General features: G+C 39.2%; 1 protein-coding gene across 1 annotated transcript; it reads left to right on the plus strand.

Moving 5' to 3' along the window:
* Positions 1-2,167: 2,167 nt before the first annotated feature.
* Positions 2,168-3,178, plus strand: LOC131254184 (uncharacterized). The gene is made up of 2 exons (XM_058255187.1): positions 2,168-2,567; positions 2,826-3,178. Exons 1-2 carry the CDS (start codon positions 2,168-2,170, stop codon positions 3,176-3,178), a joined length of 753 nt encoding a protein of 250 aa, XP_058111170.1.
* The last annotated feature ends 21,176 nt before the right edge of the window (positions 3,179-24,354 follow it).

Here is a 24,354-nt window from a genome sequence, read left to right on the forward strand (position 1 = left end):
TCGGAACAAGATGCGGGTTTGGAGTCGAATCTAGGGTACACCCGAGACTTAGACGCAAATACCCCTTCAATATCTGAAGCCCCTATTGAACAAAGTTTTGATCCCAATCGAAAAAACCTTCAACAATCCTCCTGAACTCTCCTCTTCAGCTATTGAGCTCCATATCCCTGGTCCTCCGTCGATACAACCCGGACATCAAGATGCTCCGATTATCCTCCAGTCCGAAGACTCAGACTACATCTTTCATCTGCGTGACAACTACATCAGAGACATCGAAGGAAAGGATATAGAGAACTTCTCCCTGTCCTCCGAGTCTCTATCCTCACCCAGACCTCGGACCAATCACTCTTTCTCAAGAAGGATCTGAGATTGACATCATTGAAGCAAAACCCTTACAGATGCACACCGACCTCTCATCATCCCAGGAGAAAGCTATTAAAATGAACACAGTTGAAGAAAAAATTAGGAGTAACTTGATTCATACTATCCAATGAAAGAAATGGATCAGAGACGCTGTAGGACATATAGGTAGATCCTTGGGATTGTCTTTCGGGGACCAACCGGAGGACTACATAGTGCTTTTCCAATGTATAGAGAACAGAGGACGACCTCTTCCAGCGTCCAGAACTCCAACGAAATCTCTTCACAGATCAGTCAGCAATGGACAACTTCAACATTTAATGCCCAACTCTTGCTTATTATCAGACTCCATCGTAAACTCTAGAAAGTAGGGATCCCGGGGAAGTTTGGTTACCTAATGAGAATCATCTCGTGGAACGTTAAAGGGATGGGCTCAAAGCAGAAAAGAAGGCTCATCAAAGAATCCGTGGGGATGAGAAATCCTGACGTCCTCTGCTTTCAGGAAACAAAAGTTCCTTTCTTCAAAGATGATCTGATGGCCACCCTTTGGAAGGCCAAAGATGCTAAATGGATATCTCTCAATGCTACGGACAGTGCAGGAGGCATTCTGGTTGCATGGAAATCATGCGAATGGGATCTCCAGCATTCCTGGGTTGGAGTATTCTCGATCTCAGTGATCCTCCTAGATAAATCGACAAAATTCCAATGTCTCATATCCGTTGTCTACGGACCCTCTCTCAATGCTAGGTGATCAGAATTTTAGGACGAACTGACAGCTTTAAGACAATCCTTCTCTGGTCCTTGCTGCATCGTAGGAGACTTCAATATCACTAAATTCCTAGAAGAACATTCTCGGAGCAGAAAATCCTTCTCAATTATGTCAGTTTTTTCAGATTGGATCAAAAAACAAGAGTTAGTCGATCTTCCTCTTCTTGGCACTAAATTCACCTGGACCAATGAGAGGCTGAAGTCCATCCTTTCTAGACTCGACAGATTCTTGGTCTCCCCTGAATGGCTGGAAGCCTTACCTTCAGTCTCTCAGCTGGCTCTTCCGAGAACAACCTACAATCACTGTCCAAATCTGCTATTAAATGACGACAATGATTGGGGCCCTAAACCATTAAGATTCGACTCCTCCTGGCTCTTAATTGAAGGATTCAGCAATCAGGTCTCCGATTGGTGGTCGTCATTTCAGGTGGAAGGATTTGCAAGGCATAGACTTCTAGTTAAAGTCAGGCTTATTAAAAATAATCTCAAACTGTGGAAGATATTAGTTCTCCGTCAAAGAGAAAGTGAAATGGAATCTTTATAATTAGAACTCCAGAAAATCGATGCAAATTCAGAATCATCACCTATGTCCTCAGAAGTGCTAGGCCGAAGAATTCAGCTTATCCAATCCATCTCTGCAAGAGCTCTGGAAAAAGAAATCTCTTGGAAGCATAAATCAAGAGCCAGGTGAATTAAGGAGGGAGACAAAAACACTAGGTATTTTCACAGCATGGCTAGCATGCACGCCAGAACCAAAAAATTAGCAGCATCATAGTTAATGAGAAGTGCATAGAAGAAAAAGATCATATAGCAGCACAAGCAATTCAATACTTCAGCTCTCTCTTATCGTCTGAAGAATGAGAAAGACCGCGTTTAGACAATCTCCGACGAAGCAGAGGCCTCATCCCTCAAATCCCTCTTCTCAGAGGAGGAAGTGAAGCTGGCCATAAACTCGCTCGGAGGAGATAAATCCCCTGGTCCTAATGGCTTTCCAATCTCATTCTTCCAAAGTTTCTAGGAAGTTATCAAATCCGACTTCATGACTTTCATTCAAGAATTACACAAAAGAGGCAGACTCTCTCCTGGTCTTGGTGCAATCTTCATTGCTCTCATCCCAAAAGTTCTAGGTGCAGCTTCCTTCAGAGAATTTAGACCAATCAGTCTAATAGGGGGCCCAGACAAGATCTTAACCAAAGTCCTAACCTCTCGGTTGAAGAAAGTCATTGGCAAGATAATCTTAGCAAATCAAAGTGCATTTATCCCGATAAGACAGATTATGGATTGTGCTCTCATTGCTAATGAATGTCTTCACTCGTGCCATAAATCGGGCCTGAAAAGTATATTTTGCAATCTCGACATAAAAAAAGCCTACAATCATGTTGACTGGAACCTTCTCCAATACATGCTTGAGCGAATGGGTTTCAATCCTAAGTGGAAAGGTTAGATGGGGGGAATGTACTAGCTCAACTCACTTCTCTATTCTTCTTAACAGAACTCCATGAGGAATCTTCAAAGACTCTAAAGGTTTGCTTCAGGGCGACCCTTATAACCCTTCCTTTTTCTCGTCATGGGGGAGGCCTTATCTAGAATGTTACATAAAGGCCAACAAGAGGGTATTCTTCATGGTATCTCTATCCCAGGTATGCCCACCCCTATTTCTCATATTCAGTTTGTTGATGACATTTTAATTTTCTCAGAAGTGTCCCCTGACAGAATTGATAATCTACGCACCACAATATGGGGTTTTGAAGCCGTATCTGGGTTGAGAGTCAATCTAGCCAAATCGAAGATGTATGGGGTTAATCTGGAAGAAGAAGAACTAGTCAGCTATGCGTTGTCCTTTCACTGCTCCTCTACGTCCTTTCTGACCACCTTTACGGGCCTCCCTCTATGCCTAAGACCACCTGCGAAGTCTCTATGGAACAAGATCTCCAATAGATTCGAAAAACACCTTGCTAGGTGGAAGTGCCGGTATCTTTCTCTAGGAGGCCGCCTCACTCTTATCAAGGCGGCGCTTTCCAATTTACCTCTATACTTTGTCTTTATTTAGATGCCCAATGTCTGTTTTAACATCTATATACAATTTGAGACACGATTTCTTGTGGTATGGAAAAATAGACAAGAAGAAATTTCACCTCCTCAATTAGAACGAGGTTTATTCTCACTTCCAAGAAGGGGGCACAGGAGTCATGAACCTTAGAATCATGAATCAGGCCCTTCTTGCTAAGTGGATTTGGAGACTTGGGTCTGAAAAAGGTTCCCTTTGGAACATATTCATCAAAAGAAAATACGGCTCATTTGCTACGGGGTGGTGGACAAGAGACTCCTATTACAGAGCTTCTCACATTTGGAAAGGCATTCTTCGTATGAAAAGTAAAGTCCTCGCAGGCATTGGTTACGAGTTAGGAAAGGGTAACGATATCAGATTTTGGTAAGACCTATGGGTGGGCGACGATCTGTTAAAAAATCGCTTTCCTAATATCTTTCATCTGGTTCCAAACAAGACTATTGCAATTGTTGAATGCTTCTCAGTGTTATCCGGCAAGGTGGAATGGTCTGTTGAGTGCAGAAGAATTCTTCAGGATTGGGAAGTCGACGAGAATGTGGACCTCATTCTCTGCATTTATCAAACAATGCTTAATCAGCATGTCGATGACAAACTCATCTGGAGACTGGACAAATCAAGCAGATTTTCAGTCAGATCTTTCTACTCTCATCTTCACAGCAGTGCGACAGCTTCAAACAGTATTCCAACTCCTTTCATATGGAAATATTCGGCCCCCCTGAAAATAGTTTACTTCAACTTGTTGGTAGCAAAGAAAAAGATTCTTACAATGGACAATCTGAAAAAAAGAGGAATGCAGATAGTCAATATCTAATTATGTTGCATGAAGAACGATGAATCAGTTGATCATCTTCTTATCCACTACCCCTTCATGGTTAAAATTTGGTTAGACTTTTGCTCCTATTTCAACATCAGTTGGTGTTTTCCTGGTTCTATAGATTCTCTCCTTCCTACTTGGCATGGGGTCAATCTAGGTAAGAAAAGAAAGCTTTTATGGAGAATGGCGATTCTAGCTATCTGGTGGTCTGTTTGGGAAGAAAGAAATAGCAGATGTTTTAGGAATATCTCAAATGTAACAGAATCAGTTTCATCCAAGGCTAAGGGTCTTATTATTGAATGGGCTGTAAATGTTTCTTTTTTTGAATGACTTTGACCTTCGTTTTTTAGGAGCTTAGGTGGGTCTGCTTTCTCAGCAGCCTATCTCTCCTCTTTTGTTCTTGTTCTCCTTTTTAATACAAGTGTTACCTTTTAATTTTTTATTTTTTTTAAAAGACAAGCCCATAGAGTTCTTGCAAAGTAATTCTACTCCCAACTCATCCATACAAATACTTCAGACTAAAACAGAAGCTGACTATGCTCGGTGACAGGCTACACCAGCCACCTTTGATGTGGAATCTGTGTCACGAAGACAAATCCATGTGACCAAAAGCTCCAAACTTACATCTAAAGACTACTAGAGAAAAGCGAAGTAATACCCTCTTGCAAAAGATTAATCCCCAACAAGAACCACATTCAAATAGAAAATCCGCATATAGTTTCACATGCAACAAACCATATAAACAAAACAACAAAATATGAAAAGTCGTTCACGCACCTCAGTAGTATGATCCAGAACCACCACTCCCAAGTATCCACAACCACTGCTCAAGCTCCGACCAGAATATAGTGACGAATATGAGCTGCTGCCAACTTGCAAGTGATTGTTTTAAAAATTTAAAAACAGTGAATAAGAAATGGATGGTTAAGTACCACGTGTTTTAGAGCAAGATAAAAAGCATACATCAGGCCCACGAGACAGATAATCGTTGCTGTAGCTTGTAGAGTACATTCCAACATCACTGCTGCTAACATAACCTAAAAGCGCCAAAAAGACATAACATAGTAGATTCAGTAACATAAAACAAATAGAAGGAAGGAATCAATTATACACTCACCAACTTTGCATACCTCCATAATGTTGGGCTGTAAACCCCACCTTTTGCTGAGGAGTGGCTACAGCCACCACAAAAATCAAAAAGCTTTAAAAACTGAAAGAAGAAGAAGAGCCTTGAACTGCTGTATTGGAATTTAATTAAAAATTGTATTACATTGCTGCCTATTTATAGGCTTTCTTATTGTGTGAAATTACTAAACTATCCTTGTCTAGATTTATCCTAGGGGTAGTTAAAGAAAGAAAAAATAATCCAGAAAAATCTAGAAAGAAATCTACACAGCTAGCAATCTGATCTTAGAAAAAAAATCTAATCTAACAGCTTGCTCATAAGATATGCACACGGTTTTGGATTTACAGAAATCACTGTATCCAACACTCCCCTTCAAACCAAAACCAACTTCATTCCGAGCATCGTTCTTAGTCGTTTGAATGCATCAGTCAGCAATGCCTTTGTGAAAATATCCGTCACCTGTTCCATAGTATGACAATACTCTAATTTCATCATTTTCTACTTCACATGATCTCTCAAAAAATGATATCGGGTATCAATGTGTTTGCTTCTTCCATGCTGCACCAGATTTTTAGCTAGCTCGATTGCCGACTTGTTATCCACATATATGACTGTAGATTCCTCCTGTGGATGCTTTAGCTCCTTCAGTAGATTCCTTAACTAAATTCCTTTACAGACGGTGAACGATGCTGCCATGTACTCTGTTTCACATGTGGACAGGGCAACCACACTTTGCTTCTTCGAATTTCATGTGAAAGCAGTCGTTCCGAGATAAAATACGTAGCCAGTGGTGCTCTTTCTTTCATCTTGGTCACCTCCCCAATCACTGTCTGAGTATCCATACAGCATTGCTTCATCATCGCATGGATAGAAAAGACCGAATTTCATTGTTCCTTTAATGTATGTGAGGATTCTTTTTGCAGCTACCCAGTGTGATTCTTTTGGTGCTTCCATGTACCTACTTAAAAGCCTAACACTGTAGATGATTTCTAGCCTTGTGATTGTGAGCAACCTTAAGCTTTCGATTAGGCTTTTGAATAGGGTTGAGTCGACGTTTCTTCCTTCTCCATCTTTTGTGAGCTTCAGGCCTGTTGTAACAGGTATATTTATAGCTTTACAGTCGACCATCTGAAACTTCTCAAGAAGTTCCTTTGTGTACTTCTTCTCAGATATGTAAATGTCGTCGACTTGTTACTTCACTTCAATGCCCAAGAAAAAAGACATCAATCCACCATCAGTCATCTCAAATTCTTTAAACATAGCCTGTTTGAATTCTTCAAACATCGCTTGGCTGTTCCCAGTGAACAGCAGATCATCAACATATAAACAAGCGGTAAGCATATCACCACGGGCATTCTTCTTTGTGTAGACGGCATGCTCATACGGACATTTGATTAAACCATTCTCTTGAAGATAACCATTGATCTATACATTCTAAGCATGGGGAGCTTGCTTCAACCCATACAGGGCTTTCTTCAGCCGATACACCTTGTGTTCCTCCCCTTGCATGACAAAGCCTTCAGGCTGATCAACATATACTTCTTCTTCGAGTACCCCATTTAGGAATGCGAATTTCACATCCAGTTGGTAGATCATCCAACTGTGATGAACTGCAAGGGAGATAATCATTCTTACAGTGTCAAGGCGAGCAACTGGGGAGAAAACTTCTTCATAATCTACCCCATATTTTTGTTTGTAGCATTTTGCTACGAGCCTTGCCTTATATCGTTTGATCTTACCATCGGCATTCCGCTTTATTTTGTACACCCATTTGAGACCAATGGTCTTCTGGCTTTTGGGGAGTGAGGTTAACTCCCATATTCGATTCTTCTCGATGACATGAATCTCTTCTTCCATAGCCTTTCTCCAACATTCTTCATTCACAGCCTCCTCGAATGTGAGAGGCTCGTGGTTCGCATACAGGCAGAGTAAATTCACTTCCTCAGTTTCTGCATAGATGTCATTGAGGCTTCTTATTTTAATAGGAGCCAAGGGTGAAGGAGAATCGGATGAAGATGTGCTGGATGAATTTTGATTTGATGAAGTACTTCCATAAGAGATGGATCGTACTCCTAGACTTTTGCGATCCGAAGGGGGTGATGTGGGTGTCTACTCTTGCTTGTCATGTCTCTCTTCTTCGTATTCTTTGACCTCGACTTGTTTTTCTTTGGCTAAGTTTTCCTCATTCCATTTTCATGCTTCTTCCTCACAAAATACCACATCTCTACTCACCACCAGCTCATTGGTTAGTGGGTTGTAGAGCTTGTATGCCTTTGACTCTTCACTGTAGCCGATGAAGATGCACTTCTCACCACGATCATCAAGCTTTTTCCTTCTTTCTTCTGAAACTTGAGCGTAGGCGACACACCCATAGATCTTAAGGTGTGCCACGCTCGGCTTGTATCCACTCCATGCTTCTTGCGGTGTCTGAAATTTGACACTCTTAGTTGGACACCTATTGAACAGATAGGCAGTACATGCAACTGCCTCTACCCAAAAATTCTTTGGCAGACTTTTTTCCTTCAGCATGGTCCTGGTCATATCGAGGATGGTGCAGTTCTTCCGTTCCGCAATTCCATTTTTTTGTGGCATGTACGCTGCAGTATGTTGTTGCTTAATGCCATGTTCCCTGCAATATTCTCGAAAAACATTTGAGGTGTACTCCCCACCTCTGTTAGATCGAAGGGTTTTGATTTTAAGACCACTTTCTTTTTCAACAAGGGCCTTAAAATTTTTAAAAATAGTAAAAGCAACAGACTTCTTTTTCATTACATACACTCATAATTTTCTACTGAAATCGTCAATGAAGGTAATAAAGTATTTATTACCTCCAAGAGAGATTGGATCTAATGGTCCACAGATATCAGTGTGAACCAACTGCAACGGTTCTCTTGCTCTTCGGGATACTCCACTCGGAAAGGAGTTCCTTTGTTGTTTCCCAAGTGTGCACGCCTCACACACATGTTCTAGAGCTTCAATAGTAGGCAAGCCATGCACCATGCTTGATGAGGACAGAAGTTTCAGGCCACTGAAATTTAGATGGCCAAAGCGAAGATGTCACATCCAGGAATCATTCTTTGCTTTTCCATAAAAACACTTTTCAAGCATTGTGTTTATATGGAGAGGAAACATACGATTCTTCGCCATCTGGACTTTTACAATCAAACATCCATGCATATCTCTAATGGAAAGAGAAGAGTTCTCCATGTGTATGACATACCCTTTTTCGAGGAGTTGTCCGAGACTCAGTATGTTACTTTTCATGTTAGGCACGTAGTACACATTGGAGATATAGTTTGAAACACCATTCTTCTGAAAGATTTGGATTTTACCTTTACCTTTCACAGGCATTTTTGATGAGTCTCCAAACATTACATCGCCATAAACTCCTTCTATGAGTTCCACAAAGAGTTTCTTGTCGCCGCACACGTGATTACTTGCACCTGTGTCGAGATACCATACATCCTGCTGATCACTACCTTTCTCTTATGCAAGAAAAAGTGTGGAGCTTTCTTGTTCATGGCCGGATGCTTCAACATAGTTGGATAGCTCGTCTTGAGTCACCGGCTTGCTCCAGCAATCAGATGCATAGTGGCCAAGCTTGTTACAGTTATAGCATTGGATGTTCTTTGTACTTCCTCGTCCACGCATAAATTTACCTCTACCATTTCCTCTTCCACGGAAATTGGTATTTTTCTACTGGTTTTGGCCATGGGTTTGTTGGTATTCGCGCCCTCTGCCTCTTACGTGATTGTTAGCAAAACGTCCACCACGTTGTGAACTTCCACGTCCATCATTGTTATTATTTAGAGTCAATCTTGACTCTAAAGCTTGTTCCATCGGCATGGAACTGGCATTCTTCTGCATTCGTTGCTCATGAACTTGTAACGAACCCATCAACTCCTTAATGGAGAGTTTCTCAATATCTTTTGAGTCTTCGATCGCCACAACCACTTGCTCAAACTTGGTTGTAAGGGATCGAAGTATCTTTTCAATAACTCGGACGTCTTCAATCTTTTCACCATTTCTTTTCAAATTATTGACAGTTACAAGCAAACGTGAAAAATAATCAGTAATATTCTCACCTTCCTTTATGTGAGTCACTTCGAACTCGGCTCTTATGTTTAAAGGCGAACCTGCTTCACTCGATCTACACCCTTGAAGATGGTGCCAAGAGTATCTCATGCTTGCTTGCTTGATATTACTTCGGCAATCTTTTCGAAGGTAGATTCATCCAACCCTTGATAGAGGAGAAACAAAGCTTTATTGTCTCTCTTCCTCTGATTTTTTTAGAGCGATCTTTTCTTCATTAGTGAAGGCGGCTTCTTCTTCCATAATGGGTTCTTCATACCCACCCGTGACGATCTCCCATAATTTTTGCGACTCGAATAATGCCTTCATTTGGATGCACTGTCCTTTAACAACTTAAGAACCAGCGGCTGGATTGTGCTGGCCATCTTTTTAATATATTTTTTAAAAAAAACGACTGATTTTTTAAAAAGAATATAGATGAAAGAAAAAATCCAAATATTTTTTAAACAGATTTTTTATTTTTTATTTTTGGCTAAAATCTGATTTTTTTAAACAGATTTTTTTTTTATTTTTTATTTTTTGCTGCAATCTCCTTTTTTTTTTACAAACAGATTTTTTTGCAATCTAATTTTTTTTTTTTTTTTTGATAACAGATTGTTGCTGCAATCTGATTTTTGAAAACAGAGTTTTTCAATCGGATTTTTTAAAAGCAGATTTTTATTTTTTATTTTTTGCTGGAAACTGTTTCTGATAAAAAAAAAAAAACTAGACTTGTGGGTTATGGGCCCACCACAACTGACGTATCAAACAAATCTAGCAGACCTAACACAGGGAGTGTGAGACCTCCTTCTCATGGCTGATTTGTCTTGGGTATTGCAGACCCAAAACAGGTAGTGTAGAGCCTCCTTCTTATGCACTACCAAAAAATCGAGTAAAGGCTATGGAAGTTGAAAGCTTTTAGCTACGGATTAAATCCGTAGCAAAATAGCTACGGATTTAATCCGTAGCTATAGACTAGGTTCTCTGTAGCTAAAACGTACCTTTCAACCTATAACCTATATGGTGCTTAGGGGGGTCCATGAGGTCCACTGGAATATATGTATTTGATCTAAGCCGTCCAAAAATTCGGATATATAATGTTGTTGCATGAGCCCAAAAATTATGTGGATTGAATATCTAGGTGGACCACACCATAAGAAATAATATAAATTAAATGTGTACTGTTACTTTGTTGTGTGGTCACCTTAAAGATTTAATCTAAATGAATTTTTTATCATCCTTAAAATAATAATTTAAATTTATTGGATGGAGTGGATATATGAAATACATCACAGTGGGCCCCACGTAACTAAAATTTTAAAACAACTCACGGCCGTCCGTCACGCGCCGGTCCAAAACCCCGTCTCCCTCCAAAACTGAAACCCATCTCCATTTTCTCCCGCCCTTCAAAACCCAAACCCGTTCTCCATCTCCGTCTCCATCTCTCTCTCTCTCTCTCTCTCTCTCTCTCTCTCGCACTCAGTCTCTCTCGTTCCCTTGCCCTCTCTTCATCTCCCGATCTCCCTCACCCTCTCTCACTGTCTCAAGGCCGCATTCCGCATCTCCCGAAACCCATTTCGCTGCATGAAGTAGAAGAAGAAGAAGCATCGTACGGTGAGTATATTTCTTTTTCCCTCTTTATCTCTTTCTCAAATCTTTCAGAGGTTCAATCCGCATTCCCCTCTCTCTATTTCTGAAATGTAAGGGCCGTTTGGCCGGTCGGATTGGAAGGGATAGGATGTTATTGGAAGGGATTGGAAGGATTTGCCCCTTCTGTTTCTGAAATCTAAGGGCCGTTTGGCCGGTCTGATTGGAAGGGATTGGATGTTATTAGAAGGGATTGGAAGTTAAATCCTGGGATTGGTCGGGCGTACCAAACAGAGTCGGTGATCAACAGCCAATGCCTGAGACGCGTTTGGCTCGAGGGATTGGAAGGGATGGTAAGGTTTAATCCCAGTATTGGCCGGGTGTGCCAAACAGATTGGATATATCAATCCAAGGATATAGCAATCCCATGTATCTGAAGACAATCCACTGTCAACACCATCAATACCTAGAAATCCAGGCCATCCACCATAATACCTTTCAATCCCTTTCAATCCACCCAGCCAAATGGGGGAACGGACTGGCTACTCCCCCTAGCACCAGCTTTAGGCTGCTTGTTGGTGCTCTATGGGCCCCATCATGATGTATGTGTTTCATCCATGCCGTCCATCTATTTTTACAGATAATTGTAATATTTGAGACAAAAAATGAGATATATCCAAATCTCAAGTGGACCACATTACAGGAGACGGTGTTGAATGAGCGTCGACCATTAAAAAATTTTTGGTGGCCATAAAAGTTTTGGATCAAGCTGATTTTTGTGTTTTCCCTTCAATTAGGTCTGTCTGACCAAATCAACAGATTGGATGTCAAATAAACAGTACAGTGGGCCCTAGGAGGATTTTAATGGTGGATATCCAATCAGTATTGTTTTCATGGGGTGTGGACCACCTGATATTTATATCCTTCTAATTTTTTCGATATGACATCTTTGGCTTTTATTCAAAAAATTAGGCTGTTTTAACTCCTAGTCTGGCCACTTATAAAATTATACCTAAAAATTGTAAATATACATCATATGGTCCACTTCAGTCTCGGAATAATACAATTTTTGGGTAGTTTTTTTCATCATGATGAGCCAATACTATATGAATGGATTGGATGCACAGGAAACAGTGGTAATTCACCATTAAAACTTAATGTGGGTTGAAGAAATTTTGGATAGAGCTGATATTTGTGTGGTTTCTTTGAATGAATTGAACGGTTCCATATTTGGGACCATCCATACAAGGGGCACCTTGACGCACCACTATTAAGTTGGGAAATTTCCCTTATTTCTTGCATCGAAAGAGGAAATGTCCTCTTATAAAAGAAACAAAATGTACATTCATCAATCTCTTAATTTAAGATTAGTTGTACAAGGCTAGTTACAAATCCTATAATGTAATTAAGATCAATTTATAAATTTTATATATTTACAATGTGAAACCCCCCTCAAGTTGGAGAGTGAGTATTAAGAACACTCAACTTGGAGCTCAACTGTTGGAAATATTCCATCACCATCATTTTGGTAAATAAATCGGGGATTTGGAATCTTGATGGAACATAAGACAGTTGATGAATAAAACTGGATTTGATCTTTTTACAAACATGTGACAATCAAGCTCAATGTGGTTTGTACATTCATGAAAGACTTGATTGTTAGTAATGTGAAGACCGACTTGATTGTCACAAAAAATAGAAGTTAGCTGAAAATTGCAAACTTGAAGATTGTGAAGGAAATAGATATGCCAAGTTAGTTCACAATTGGTAGTAGCCATGGAGCCATATTTTACTTCGGCCGAGGATCAAGAAATAATGGTTTACTCCTTTATTGTCCACCAGAAAGGAGAATTGCCAAGAAAAGTGTAATAACCAGTTAGAGAGCAGCTGGTAATAGGACAACTAGCCCAATCAAAATCACAATAGCCTCTCGACATAAGAGAACTGGAAAATGACATAAGTAAACCTTGGCTCGGAGATCCTTTCATAAATCAGAGAACACAAAGTGCGGCAGCACAATACATCTCAGGTGAATTGACTAGGATTTTATAGAATATACAATATCCAGCCGAGTAATAGTAAGATAGATAAGACATCCAACCAATCGACAATATGGAATTGAAACGGTGAGAAGATCCCCTTCTACATCCATGAGTTTGAAGTTTGATCCATAGGCAAGTTTGTAGGACGGACACCAAGTAAACCAACATAGGATGAGATATCAAGAGTGTATTTTCGTTGGCTTAGGTAAATGGTCGATGGGAGTGAGAAACTTCAATTTTCAAGTAGTACTTAAACGGTCTGAGGTCTTTAATATGAAATTGATGTTGTAAGGTCTTTAAAATAGAGATGACTTTGTCGTTGCCGCCAATGACAAGGACGTTGTCTACATAAACTAAAACAACAGTAAAAGTGGTACCATGATGCCGAGAAAGAAAGAGTAATCCACAATGAACTAAGGGCCCGTTAATTTGGATTTGTGAAAAGCGTGAGAAAAGAAATTGTATTTCCAAAGAAACCTTGTTTTCAAGAAAATGTGGGAAAGGAAATAGTGTTTATCATGTTTGTTTATCATCACCAACATTTTCTTAAGAAAATTGAGGTTTGTGTGGGGGTGTGCGCGCGTGTAAAAAACAAAAATAAAAAAAATAAAAATATAAAAAATAAATAAATAAAAACATTTTCTTAAGAAAATCGAGGTTTGTTTCCAAATCATATATTTGGCAAAATAAAATTCTCTTGAGAAATTATTTTGGTACCATGTGGTGCCTATGTATCCAGCAGTAGGATGTATGGAATTAACAATTAATATTTCCTTTGTAATATGGAAATATTTATTGGAGGGGCGAAGGGTATCTGATGAACAGTTTAGATGGAACGTACTAGACATAAACTGATCATGTTCATCTTGCCCCTATAGTTTCTTGTGGTGTGGCCCACCTAAATTTTAGATCGGGTTAGTTTTTGTCCCGGTACCTAACATTGCAGGATAATCCCGATGGACGGAGTGGATTTGACGAAGAGAATATGATGCCCCATTTGAAACTAAGTTAAAGAAAGTTATCATGCCCCTATTTTTTAAAAAATTGGGATGATGACTTCAAACATGAGTTATTTCATTTTTTCAACTTCATTTTAGGGCCAAATCTCAGGTGGACCACACCATAGGAAACTGTGGTGATTGAATGCCCACCATTAGGGCCTGTTTGGCCGGGTAGATTGGATGGATTTGGATGGTATTAGAGTAGATTGTACAAATTTCAAGGTAATGATAGTTGCGTCAATAGATTGGTGCAAGATCTATGGGATTGCTATATCCTGGGATTGCTATTTCTGGTCTGTTTGGGACGCCTAGCCAATCCCGGGATTAAACTTTCCAATCCCTTTTAATCCCTTGAACCAAACACATCCCAAGCAATTTTAAAGGGATTAGGGTGGATTGGATGGGATTTAAAGGTAATGATGGTGATGTCAGTGGATTGTCTTAAGATCCATGGGATTGCTAATCTATTTTATATGGGTTTGTCAGATTGTGACATCAATTTGAATTTCTATGTTTTTTATTTTTTTTAAATTTTTTTATTTACAATGTCTTTTATGTTACTGGCATAGGCATTCATATATATATTGAGAAATATGATTGAAGTGTTGGACTAGCATGTGCATTTACACCATTTTTTTAAATGTTGGTGACTCATCCACCACATGTGTCATAAAACATGTTAATCCACTGCATTGCATTCATCAGGAATCAAGCTTGGGGGTAAACATTTTTGGATTTTATTCAAAAACTCAGGCTGTTTTAACTCCTAGTCTGGCCACTTATAAAGTTATACCTAAAAATTGTAAATATACATCATATGGTCCACTTCAGTCTCGGAATAATACAATTTTTGGGTAGTTTTTTTCATCATGATGAGCCAATACTATATGAATGGATTGGATGCACAGGAAACAGTGGTAATTCACCATTAAAACTTAACGTGGGTTGAAGAAATTTTGGATAGAGCTGATATTTGTGTGGTTTCTTCATCCTAGGTCTTTGTAAGCATTCCATTGCCCTTGTGTGGTGAAGTCTTTGACTGGTACGATCCATCATTTAGCTTGATATATTAGAATTGCATGCGAGACTTTTCATCTATGCAAGTGGTTTAATATTATACTTATTAATTGCATTATTAATTTTTTGTAAAAATACAATGATGGCAAACTCCTTAATACATTGTATTTGGTAGATAATATCTGTATGGGTCCAATCATCTGATAGCACTTTCTTCATTTTCAACTTTTGAGGAGGATGGTGCATTAGGTTAATTTCCAACTTTAATTTTTGGTAAGGTGCAGGTTAAAAATGGACCCATTGGTTAATCGAGATTTGGCTGTAATGAATAGGGAGTGGATGACACTAAGTTTCCCTGACCCACGTTTTCTTTCTGGAATCAAAAGTTTTTCAAAGTTTGCACAAGAAAACCTTCCTGGTAGAGAATTTGTTCCTTGTCCATGCACCACTTGCAGATGTGCACGTTTTCCGGTTTCTTATGATGATATGGAAATACATCTAATGAAAAATGGATTCGACCCAAGCTATAGGGTTTGGAACATGCATGGGGAACATGTATCACCTAAGTGTACTGTACTTGAATCAAGTTCCCAACAATATCATAGTGTCTCGAACTTAAATGAGGTTCACAACGCGATCGTTCAAGAACTTGGTGGTAATAACCTAGATGAAGTTGTACAGGATGAGCCCAACGTGACCCCTATAGTTGAAGGCGTCTTCGGAGAAAATGAAACTAATGAGTTTGAAGCAAATCTACGAGACGCAATGACTAAGCTATACCCTGGGGCCCAAGATTTCACCGTGCTGACTTTCATTGTACAGCTTTTCAAATTAAAGGTGAATCATGGATGGAGTGAAAAAAGCTTTACAGAGCTCCTTCAACTACTAAAGAAGGTGTTACCTTCCGGTAACAAGGCCCCAACTAATACCTACCAAGCGAAGAAGATCATTACAAAGTTGGGTCTTGATTATGTGAAAATCCATGCTTGTCCAAATGACTGCATCTTATACTGGAGAGAGAACGAGATGAAAACCATTTGTCCAAATTGTAAAACTTCTAGGTACAAGACTGAAATGGGTTCTGAGAAAAAAGAATCTACAATACCTAGGAAGGTGTTAAGGTATTTTCCATTAACACCGAGGCTACAAAGAATGTTCAGTGTGCCATGGTTGGTGAAAGAAATGTCTTGGCACTCAACCAGAAAATTTCAGCATGAAAAGATGGAGCATCCGGCTGATTCTATTGCATGGAAGAATCTTGATGACAAGTATACAGATTTTTCAGCTGAGCCTCGCAATGTTCGATTGGGTTTGGCTACAGATGGGTTTAACCCATTCGGTGCTTTCAGTATGTCGCATAGATCATGGCCCGTTATGTGTGTGACGTACAACCTTCCACCAAAGCTTTGCATGAAACCTCAGTTTACTATGTTGACTTTGCTCATTGAGGGACCGCGACAACCAGGAAAGGATATTGATGTTTATTTACAGCCATTGATTGATGAACTGCAAAAGTTATGGCGAGAAGGGGTCACGACGTTCGATGCATACCATGAAAATAAATTCAACATGCGTGTTGTTCTGCTTTGGACAATTCATGACTTTCCAGCATATGGTAACGTTTCTGGTTGTAGGACAAAGGGTAAGTATGGTTGTCCTGTATGTGGTCCTAACACAGATTCTTTGCGACTCCAATATGGAAAGAAACATGTTTATATGGGCCACAGACGATGGTTGCCAATGTCAGAACAGGCTAGGAAGGACACAAGTGCTGGCACGTTTAACAAGAAGGTGGAGATACGATGTCAACCGATCCGTCTAGATGGGATTGAGGTTGAAAGACAAACCGCGAACTTAAATATGCAGTGGGGGAAGACTAGGAAGAGTAATATAAGGGGTATTGATGGAGGCCGACAAGAGCTAGCGGATGTTGTTGAATCACCGTGGTTCTTCAAACGGTCTATATTATTTGATCTGGAGTATTGGAAAGATATTCCCGTGTGTCACAACCTTGATGTCATGCATATTGAGAAAAATATATGTGAAATTCTTGTTGCCTTGATGTTGAACACGCCTGGCAAAACCAAGGATGATGCTAATGCACGCAGGGACCTGAAACAATTGGGAATTAAGAAGCGTCTATGGCTGAAAAAGAACAATGGCAAGGTGATTCAGAAACAAAGTCCTTTCTGTCTAAGAAAAGAAGAGAAAAAACTTTTCATCCAGACTTTGCATGAGCTGCGTGTTCCGATCGGTTTTAGTGCGAATTGGAGGACCATCGTAAAGGAAGATTGCGTGGATTTAAAGGGAATGAAGTCTCATTCTTACCATGTGTTGATGCAACATCTGCTCCCAGTTCTCATCCAGCATGCATTCAAGGATAGAAAGGTCATTCGTCCTATAATTACAAGCTTTTGCACCTTCTTTAATGCCTTGTGCTCGACAACCGTAGACCTTCAAACACTCCTTACTCTCGAGAGAGGCATGGCTAGGACGTTATGTCAGCTTGAGACTATATGCCCGCCATCGATATTTGTCATTATGATGCATTTGTCGATCCATTTGGCTTACGAGGCTCGCATATGTGGTCCTGTATACTATCGATGGATGTATCCATCCGAAAGGTACATTGTGAGCTTAATAAGAATAAATCGGCTTAATATCTACATTTGCATGTGTATATAATGTATCATTAACTTTGTCAGGTTCATGAAGACATTCAAAGCCTATGTCCGTAACAAGACATGACCTGAGGGTTGTATTGCAGAGCAGTACATCCAAGAGGAGACAGTTATATTCTGCAATCAATATAAAGGAAAACAGAAACAAGCCTACTGGAAAAGCTGGAAAAACGGTTTAACAGAGTCATTCCAAGACTACGTAAGTTGGAAGATATCGTTGATGATGACTCTAATGATGATGATGTTGGTCCAGTAGGTACGGGTCAAAGTGTTATCCTAGCGGGTATCGAATACGAACAAGCTCGTAGATGGGTACTGAAGAGTCATCCCAGCTACGACGAGTGGGAATGGTATGTATAATAAGCTCATATATATGTATATATATATATATATTTATCTTCTTTACTTTATGCGATTTCAATATAACAATGTTATCGAATATCGCGCAGGAAGCACAAAGATTTCTTGCAGCGATGCTATAAGAGGATCAACAGGGTGCCTAACGAGGACGAATTCATATCTTGGTTGAAGAGGCAACCAGAGTTCATTGAATCTGACGATAATGAATTTAAAGATGTTGTGAGAGGACCTCTAGCTTTTTCTATGCAATACAATAAATATTGTATTAATGGTTTCCTCTTTGTCACTAAGGACTATGAGGAGAATAAAACGAACCAAAACAGTGGGGTTAGGACAGAGGGTATGACAACCTTTCGATCAAGTGCTAAGGATATCAATACAGTGGATGAAAATCAACCTTACTACGGAGTCCTTCGTAGAATTATCCAATTGGAGTACCGAACAGGGTACAAGCCCGTCTTATTTAAGTGTGATTGGGTGAAAGTGACACATCATGGTGTTTCTTTTGATGCAGAAGCGAATTTGAGATTAGTAAATTTGGCTAGTCTTTACAGTTCAGACAAAGTCGGTGACGAGCCCTTCATTCTTGCAGAGCATGCTACGCAAGTTTTCTACTCCAGAGATCCAAAAAATCCTGACTGACATGTGGTCTTGGAGGTTCCCCAAAAAATTTTTGTCGAAGAAGAGACGTGCGTTCTATCGGAACGATTAAGGGCTGTAAGTAATGCCGATGCAGGACCTGATCTCACCTCATTAGCAATGGTTGATGAATTGATATTCAATGAATCTGAAGATGTCAGTGTTGTGGTCGAGAAAACAAAGAAAAGAAAACGATCGAAGAGAATCTACTGATTTGTTTGTATTTTCTAAGAATGTAACAGAATGATATTTATTGGAGGAAGTTTAAACAAGGTTTGGATAATATAGTGAATTTTTTGTACTTTATCTGTGATCTAAATTATTTCTTAACTATTAGCTTTTTTAAAAAAAAATCTTTTCTTATCTTTTCATATTAGGGAAGAAATAGGCACATGGATTCACAAGCAAAGGTATTGGGTGCGCAGGTGCTTGGGAGTACAGATTCAAGCAATACCAAAGGTAATAAGATACTTCTCCTTAATTATATATGTAAATTTCCTTTTCCTTATATATTGGCAGTAATCAATAATGTGTATATATAACTGTTATTCTTTTAATGTAATTGTGTCAGCTTCTTCTTCATCTAAAAAAAGAGGCATTACTAGGGGGTTTCTTTACTTGTGCCACCTGATAGGAAAAAAGTCCTAAAGACGAATGAATTCGGGCAACCAAATGAGGACTGTTCCGATCACAGGGACTTTGCATCGCATGTCAATGTCCTCACCCGTTCTCATATCCCGATCATATACCCGGACTTTCGCCAAGTGCCTCATGAACAAATTCATATGGTCACAGAAAGATTGTCACAGTTTTATGAGTTTGAGGGTCAAAGTTGGGCTGCAAGTCTTGATTACGTTACAAAACGCATCAATGAAGCGTGGAGGAATTACAAGAGAAGATTGACTGCAAAATATATTACAAACAAGGATCCTATTGCTGTAAGAGATGGTCCTACCCCCCCAGGTATCCCTATGGAGGATTGGAAGGCCTTCGTGGATCAACGTACCACCGAGGAATTCAAGAGGGTAAGCGCAAGGAATAAAGTCAATCGGGCCAAGCTAAAAGGACCTGCGTGTCTTGGGAGGCACAGCATGGCTGTTACTTGCCATAAGATGGTATGTATTTAAAAATAGATATTATAGTTTAAAATTGAATTTAAATTTGAATTATCATTCATCTAAATCTATTAATGATGTGTATTTCAATGATATATAATGTGCCAAAGGCGATGGAGAAGAATCTTACCTCTGATGTCGAGATAGGTAGATGTGAAGTCTTCTTAAGAGCCCATACAAGAAAGGACAAAGTTGTCCAATATCCTGAACTTGCTGTAAGTGTATCCCTCGTACTACTAACTAGTACCCTTGTGAAAAGCCTAAGCATAACTTTGAATTATATTGCATTCATTTGTATTTTTTCACAGGAAAAACTAGATGAGCTCTATAGTAGCAATCCTGCTTCTAGGATGACCGGCATGGATGATGCCCTTACAGAGGTAGTAATAAAATTTAAAAATTAGTAGAGTTTTATGGTAATTATGAATATCCTAATAACTTAATTTACAATGTTTTACAGTTGGTTGGGTCTGACAATAGAGGGCGAATGCGGGGTCTAGGTTGCTCAATAAGCAAGGTCGAACTGAAGAAGTCAGCCCCTGCTCGTTCAAAGGTAGAGAATGTGACAAAAGAAAAAGAGAGCGTAACTCAAGAGTTATCTCAGGTGAAGAAAAAATTGGATGGTATGACCCAAGATATAGTTGAGATGAAGAAAACATTAGTTGATATGCAGAAAGATAGACAGTATACTCAAAATCTCCCATCACCAACAGTCGCTAAATCTACTCAGGCGTCGTCGGTATGCAAGTATAAATTTTTTACTATAATGAGCTTACAATTATATTATAAACGCTAACAATACCAATGCCATTTTATGTGTAAATGTAGCCGGATATTATATATATCGGTAAGAGATGCGACTTGCTTGGTTTTGGAAAACGTGGTGTAGTTGCTCGTGGTGAAGTACACGAAGTTAATCCAAATGCAACTGTCCATTGCGAGCCGTTGGAGGATGGAGCTTTTGTTGTTGTCCTGACTGAGGTTATACAACCTCACGCTCCTTTGTGGAAAGAAGATGGGTTCGCATCTACACTTGGAGAGGCCGGTCCAGGATCATTTGTACAATGGGGGAAAGAGGCTTTGAGAATTCAATAATTTGAACAGATTTGGTACTGTATAATTGAACATGTGTTGTGTGCATTTTGAACTCAATTTAAACTTGTTGTGTGCATTTTGAACTAATTTTGAACTTGTTGTGTGCATTTTGAACTAATTTGGCACTTGTTTTTTTATTTCTTTTAATATTGAATGAATTTTGTACTCTATATTTGAACGTATTTATAGTCTTAGGCTCCATTTGGTCATCACATTAGTATTTATAAAAACATTTTTTTTGAAAACCAAATGGAGCCTAAGCTCTTTTTTAACTCCGCCAATGCAACTCCTTGCATTGCCGGTCCCAAGCCCGGGTAAAGGAGGAGGGAGAAGGGCTTTAGAATGAATCGTCAACTATGGAGGAGATCTTGAAAATGCAGTGAGTATCTCTGGTTTTATAGTTTTACTTGTACATTCCTATATTGATTACTCAAGCATGACGGTTATGCGCATTCTTTCAGGTGGATGTTGCATGTGGGAGGGTTGGAGCTGCATATTTCAGATTCAAGCATCTGGTATGTCTCTTGTCAAGAATGCACATGTGTAGTTCATCAAACAATATATTATGTGATATCATGTGCATGATATCTATGTTGTAATTTCCCTCATGTATTTTGCTTAAAATCCATGTTTATGTATGATTCTCATGCATTGACATGGATTTGAGCTAAAAAAGATCGAAATAGAAAATTTGAGAAAACAAGGGAGATTTTCTTTTATAAAGTAAGTATTTGGGATCAAGTGGTTACGTATTTGCTCCATTAAATTTGCTCGAAATTAATGGAGCAGACTCGGATGTGCATCGGAGCTATCCGGATGAGAGGGGGTCCTTGGAAGGTGGGAACCGCTGTTATGACCATGATGAAGCTGTCCATTTCCTATGGACAGCATTGGAGGGGCCTGTCCATTTGGATAGGCCGTGTTTATGTATTTGATCGAAATTAATGGAGCAGTCCCGGATGTGCGTCGGAGCTATTCGGAAGAGCGGGGTTCCCTGGAAAGAGGGAACCGCTATTATGACCATGATGAAGCTGTCCATTTTTTATGGACAGCATTGGAAGGGGCCTGGCATTTGCGTCGAATGGCCTTGTTTATATCTGTATTTGCTTTGCAGGGACCATACCCTTAACCTTTCTCAATTCCCTAAACTTAAACCTACACCTAATCCTAATCGTAACTCCCTAACCTAAACCTATCTTTAAAGTTGAAAACCCAAACATAAACCCAACCCCGAACCCAAACCCGATTTCCTAAACCTAAACCTTAACCTATTCTCAATTCCCTAAACCTATGTCTTATAACCTAAACCTAAACCTAAACCTAAACCTAAACCTTAACTTATACCTATAACCTATATCATAAACCAAAACCCATGACCTAAAATCCCAAAACCTATAACCTAAACCAAAACCTATAACCTAAATGTATTCTCAATTCCCTAAACTTAAACCTACACCTAATCCTAATCGTAACTCCCTAACCTAAACCTATCTTTAAACTTGAAAACCCAAACATAAACCCGACCCCGAACCCAAACCCGATTTCCTAAACCTAAACCTTAACCTATTCTCAATTCCCTAAACATATAGCCTAAACTCAATTCCCTAAACCTCAACCTAAACCTAAACCTAAACCTATAACCTAAACTCAATTCCCTAATCCTCAACCTAGACCTAATCCTAAACCTAAACCTAAACTTAAATCCCTAAACCTTAACCTAGACCTAGACCTAAACCTAAACCTATAGCCTAAACTCAATTCCCTAAACCTCAACCTAAACCTAAACCTAAACCTATAACCTAAACTCAATTCCCTAAACCTCAACCTAGACCTAATCCTAAACCTATAACCAAAACCCAAACCGACACCTAAACCTAAACCTAAACCTAAACCGATAACCTGACCTCAACCTAGACCTAAGCTTAAACCTATAGCCTAAACTCAAATCCCTAAACCTTAACCTAGACCGAGACTTAAACTTAAACCTATACCTAAACTCAATTCCCTAAACCTCAACCTAAACCTAAACTTAAACCTATAGCCTAAACTCAAATCCCTAAACCTTAACCTAGACCTAGACCTAAACCTAAACCTATAGCCTAAACTCAATTCCCTAAACCTCAACCTAAACCTAAACCTAAACCTAAAACCTAAATTCAATTCCCTAAACCTCAACCTAGACCTAATCCTAAACCTATAACCAAAACCCAAAACACCTAAACCTAAACCTAAACCTAAACCTATAACCTAACCTCAACCTAGACCTAAGCTTAAACCTATAGCCTAAACTCAAATCCCTAAACCTTAACCTAGACCTAGACTTAAACTTAAACCTATACCTAAACTCAATTCCCTAAACCTCAACCTAAACCTAAACTTAAACCTATAGCCTAAACTCAAATCCCTAAACCTTAACCTAGACCTAGACCTAAACCTAAACCTAAACCTATAGCCCAAACTCAATTCCCTAAACCTTAACCTAGACCTAGACCTAAACCTAAACCTATAGCCCAAACTCAATTCCCTAAACCTTAACCTAGACCTAGACCTAAACCTAAACCTATAGCCTACACTCAATTCCCTAAACCTCAACCTAAACCTAAACCTAAATCTAAAACCTAAATTCAATTCCCTAAACCACAACCTAGACCTAATCCTAAACCTATAACCAAAACCCAAACCGACACCTAAACCTAAACCTAAACCTAAACCTATAACCTAACCTCAACCTAGACCTAAACTTAAACCTATAGCCTAAACTCAAATCCCTAAACTTTAACCTAGACCTAGACCTACACCTAAACCTAAACCTATAGCCCAAACTCAATTCCCTAAACCTTAACCTAGACCTAGACCTAAACCTAAACCTATAGCCTAAACTCAATTCCCTAAACCTCAACCTAAACCTAAACCTAAACCTATAACCTAAACTCAATTCCCTAAACCTCAACCTAGACCTAATCCTAAACCTATAACCAAAACCCAAACCGACACCTAAACCTAAACCTAAACCTAAACCTATAACCTAACCTCAACCTAGACCTAAGCTTAAACCTATAGCCTAAACTCAAATCCCTAAACCTTAACCTAGACCTAGACTTAAACTTAAACCTATACCTAAACTCAATTCCCTAAACCTCAACCTAAACCTAAACTTAAACCTATAGCCCAAACTCAAATCCCTAAACCTTAACCTAGACCTAGACCTAAACCTAAACCTATAGCCTAAACTCAATTCCCTAAACCTCAACCTAAACCTAAACCTAAACCTATAACCTAAACTCAATTTCCTAAACCTCAACCTAGACCTAATCCTAAACCTATAACCAAAACCCAAACCGACACCTAAACCTAAACCTAAACCTAAACCTATAACCTAACCTCAACCTAGACCTAAGCTTAAACCTATAGCCTAAACTCAAATCCCTAAACCTTAACCTAGACCTAGACTTAAACTTAAACCTATACCTAAACTCAATTCCCTAAACCTCAACCTAAACCTAAACTTAAACCTATAGCCTAAACTCAAATCCCTATACCTTAACCTAGACCTAGACCTAAACCTAAACCTATATCCTAAACTCAATTCCCTAAACCTCAACCTAAACCT

This window comes from Magnolia sinica, chromosome 8, assembly GCF_029962835.1.
Source record: "Magnolia sinica isolate HGM2019 chromosome 8, MsV1, whole genome shotgun sequence".
In the NCBI taxonomy this organism is placed as follows: Eukaryota; Viridiplantae; Streptophyta; class Magnoliopsida; order Magnoliales; family Magnoliaceae; genus Magnolia; species Magnolia sinica.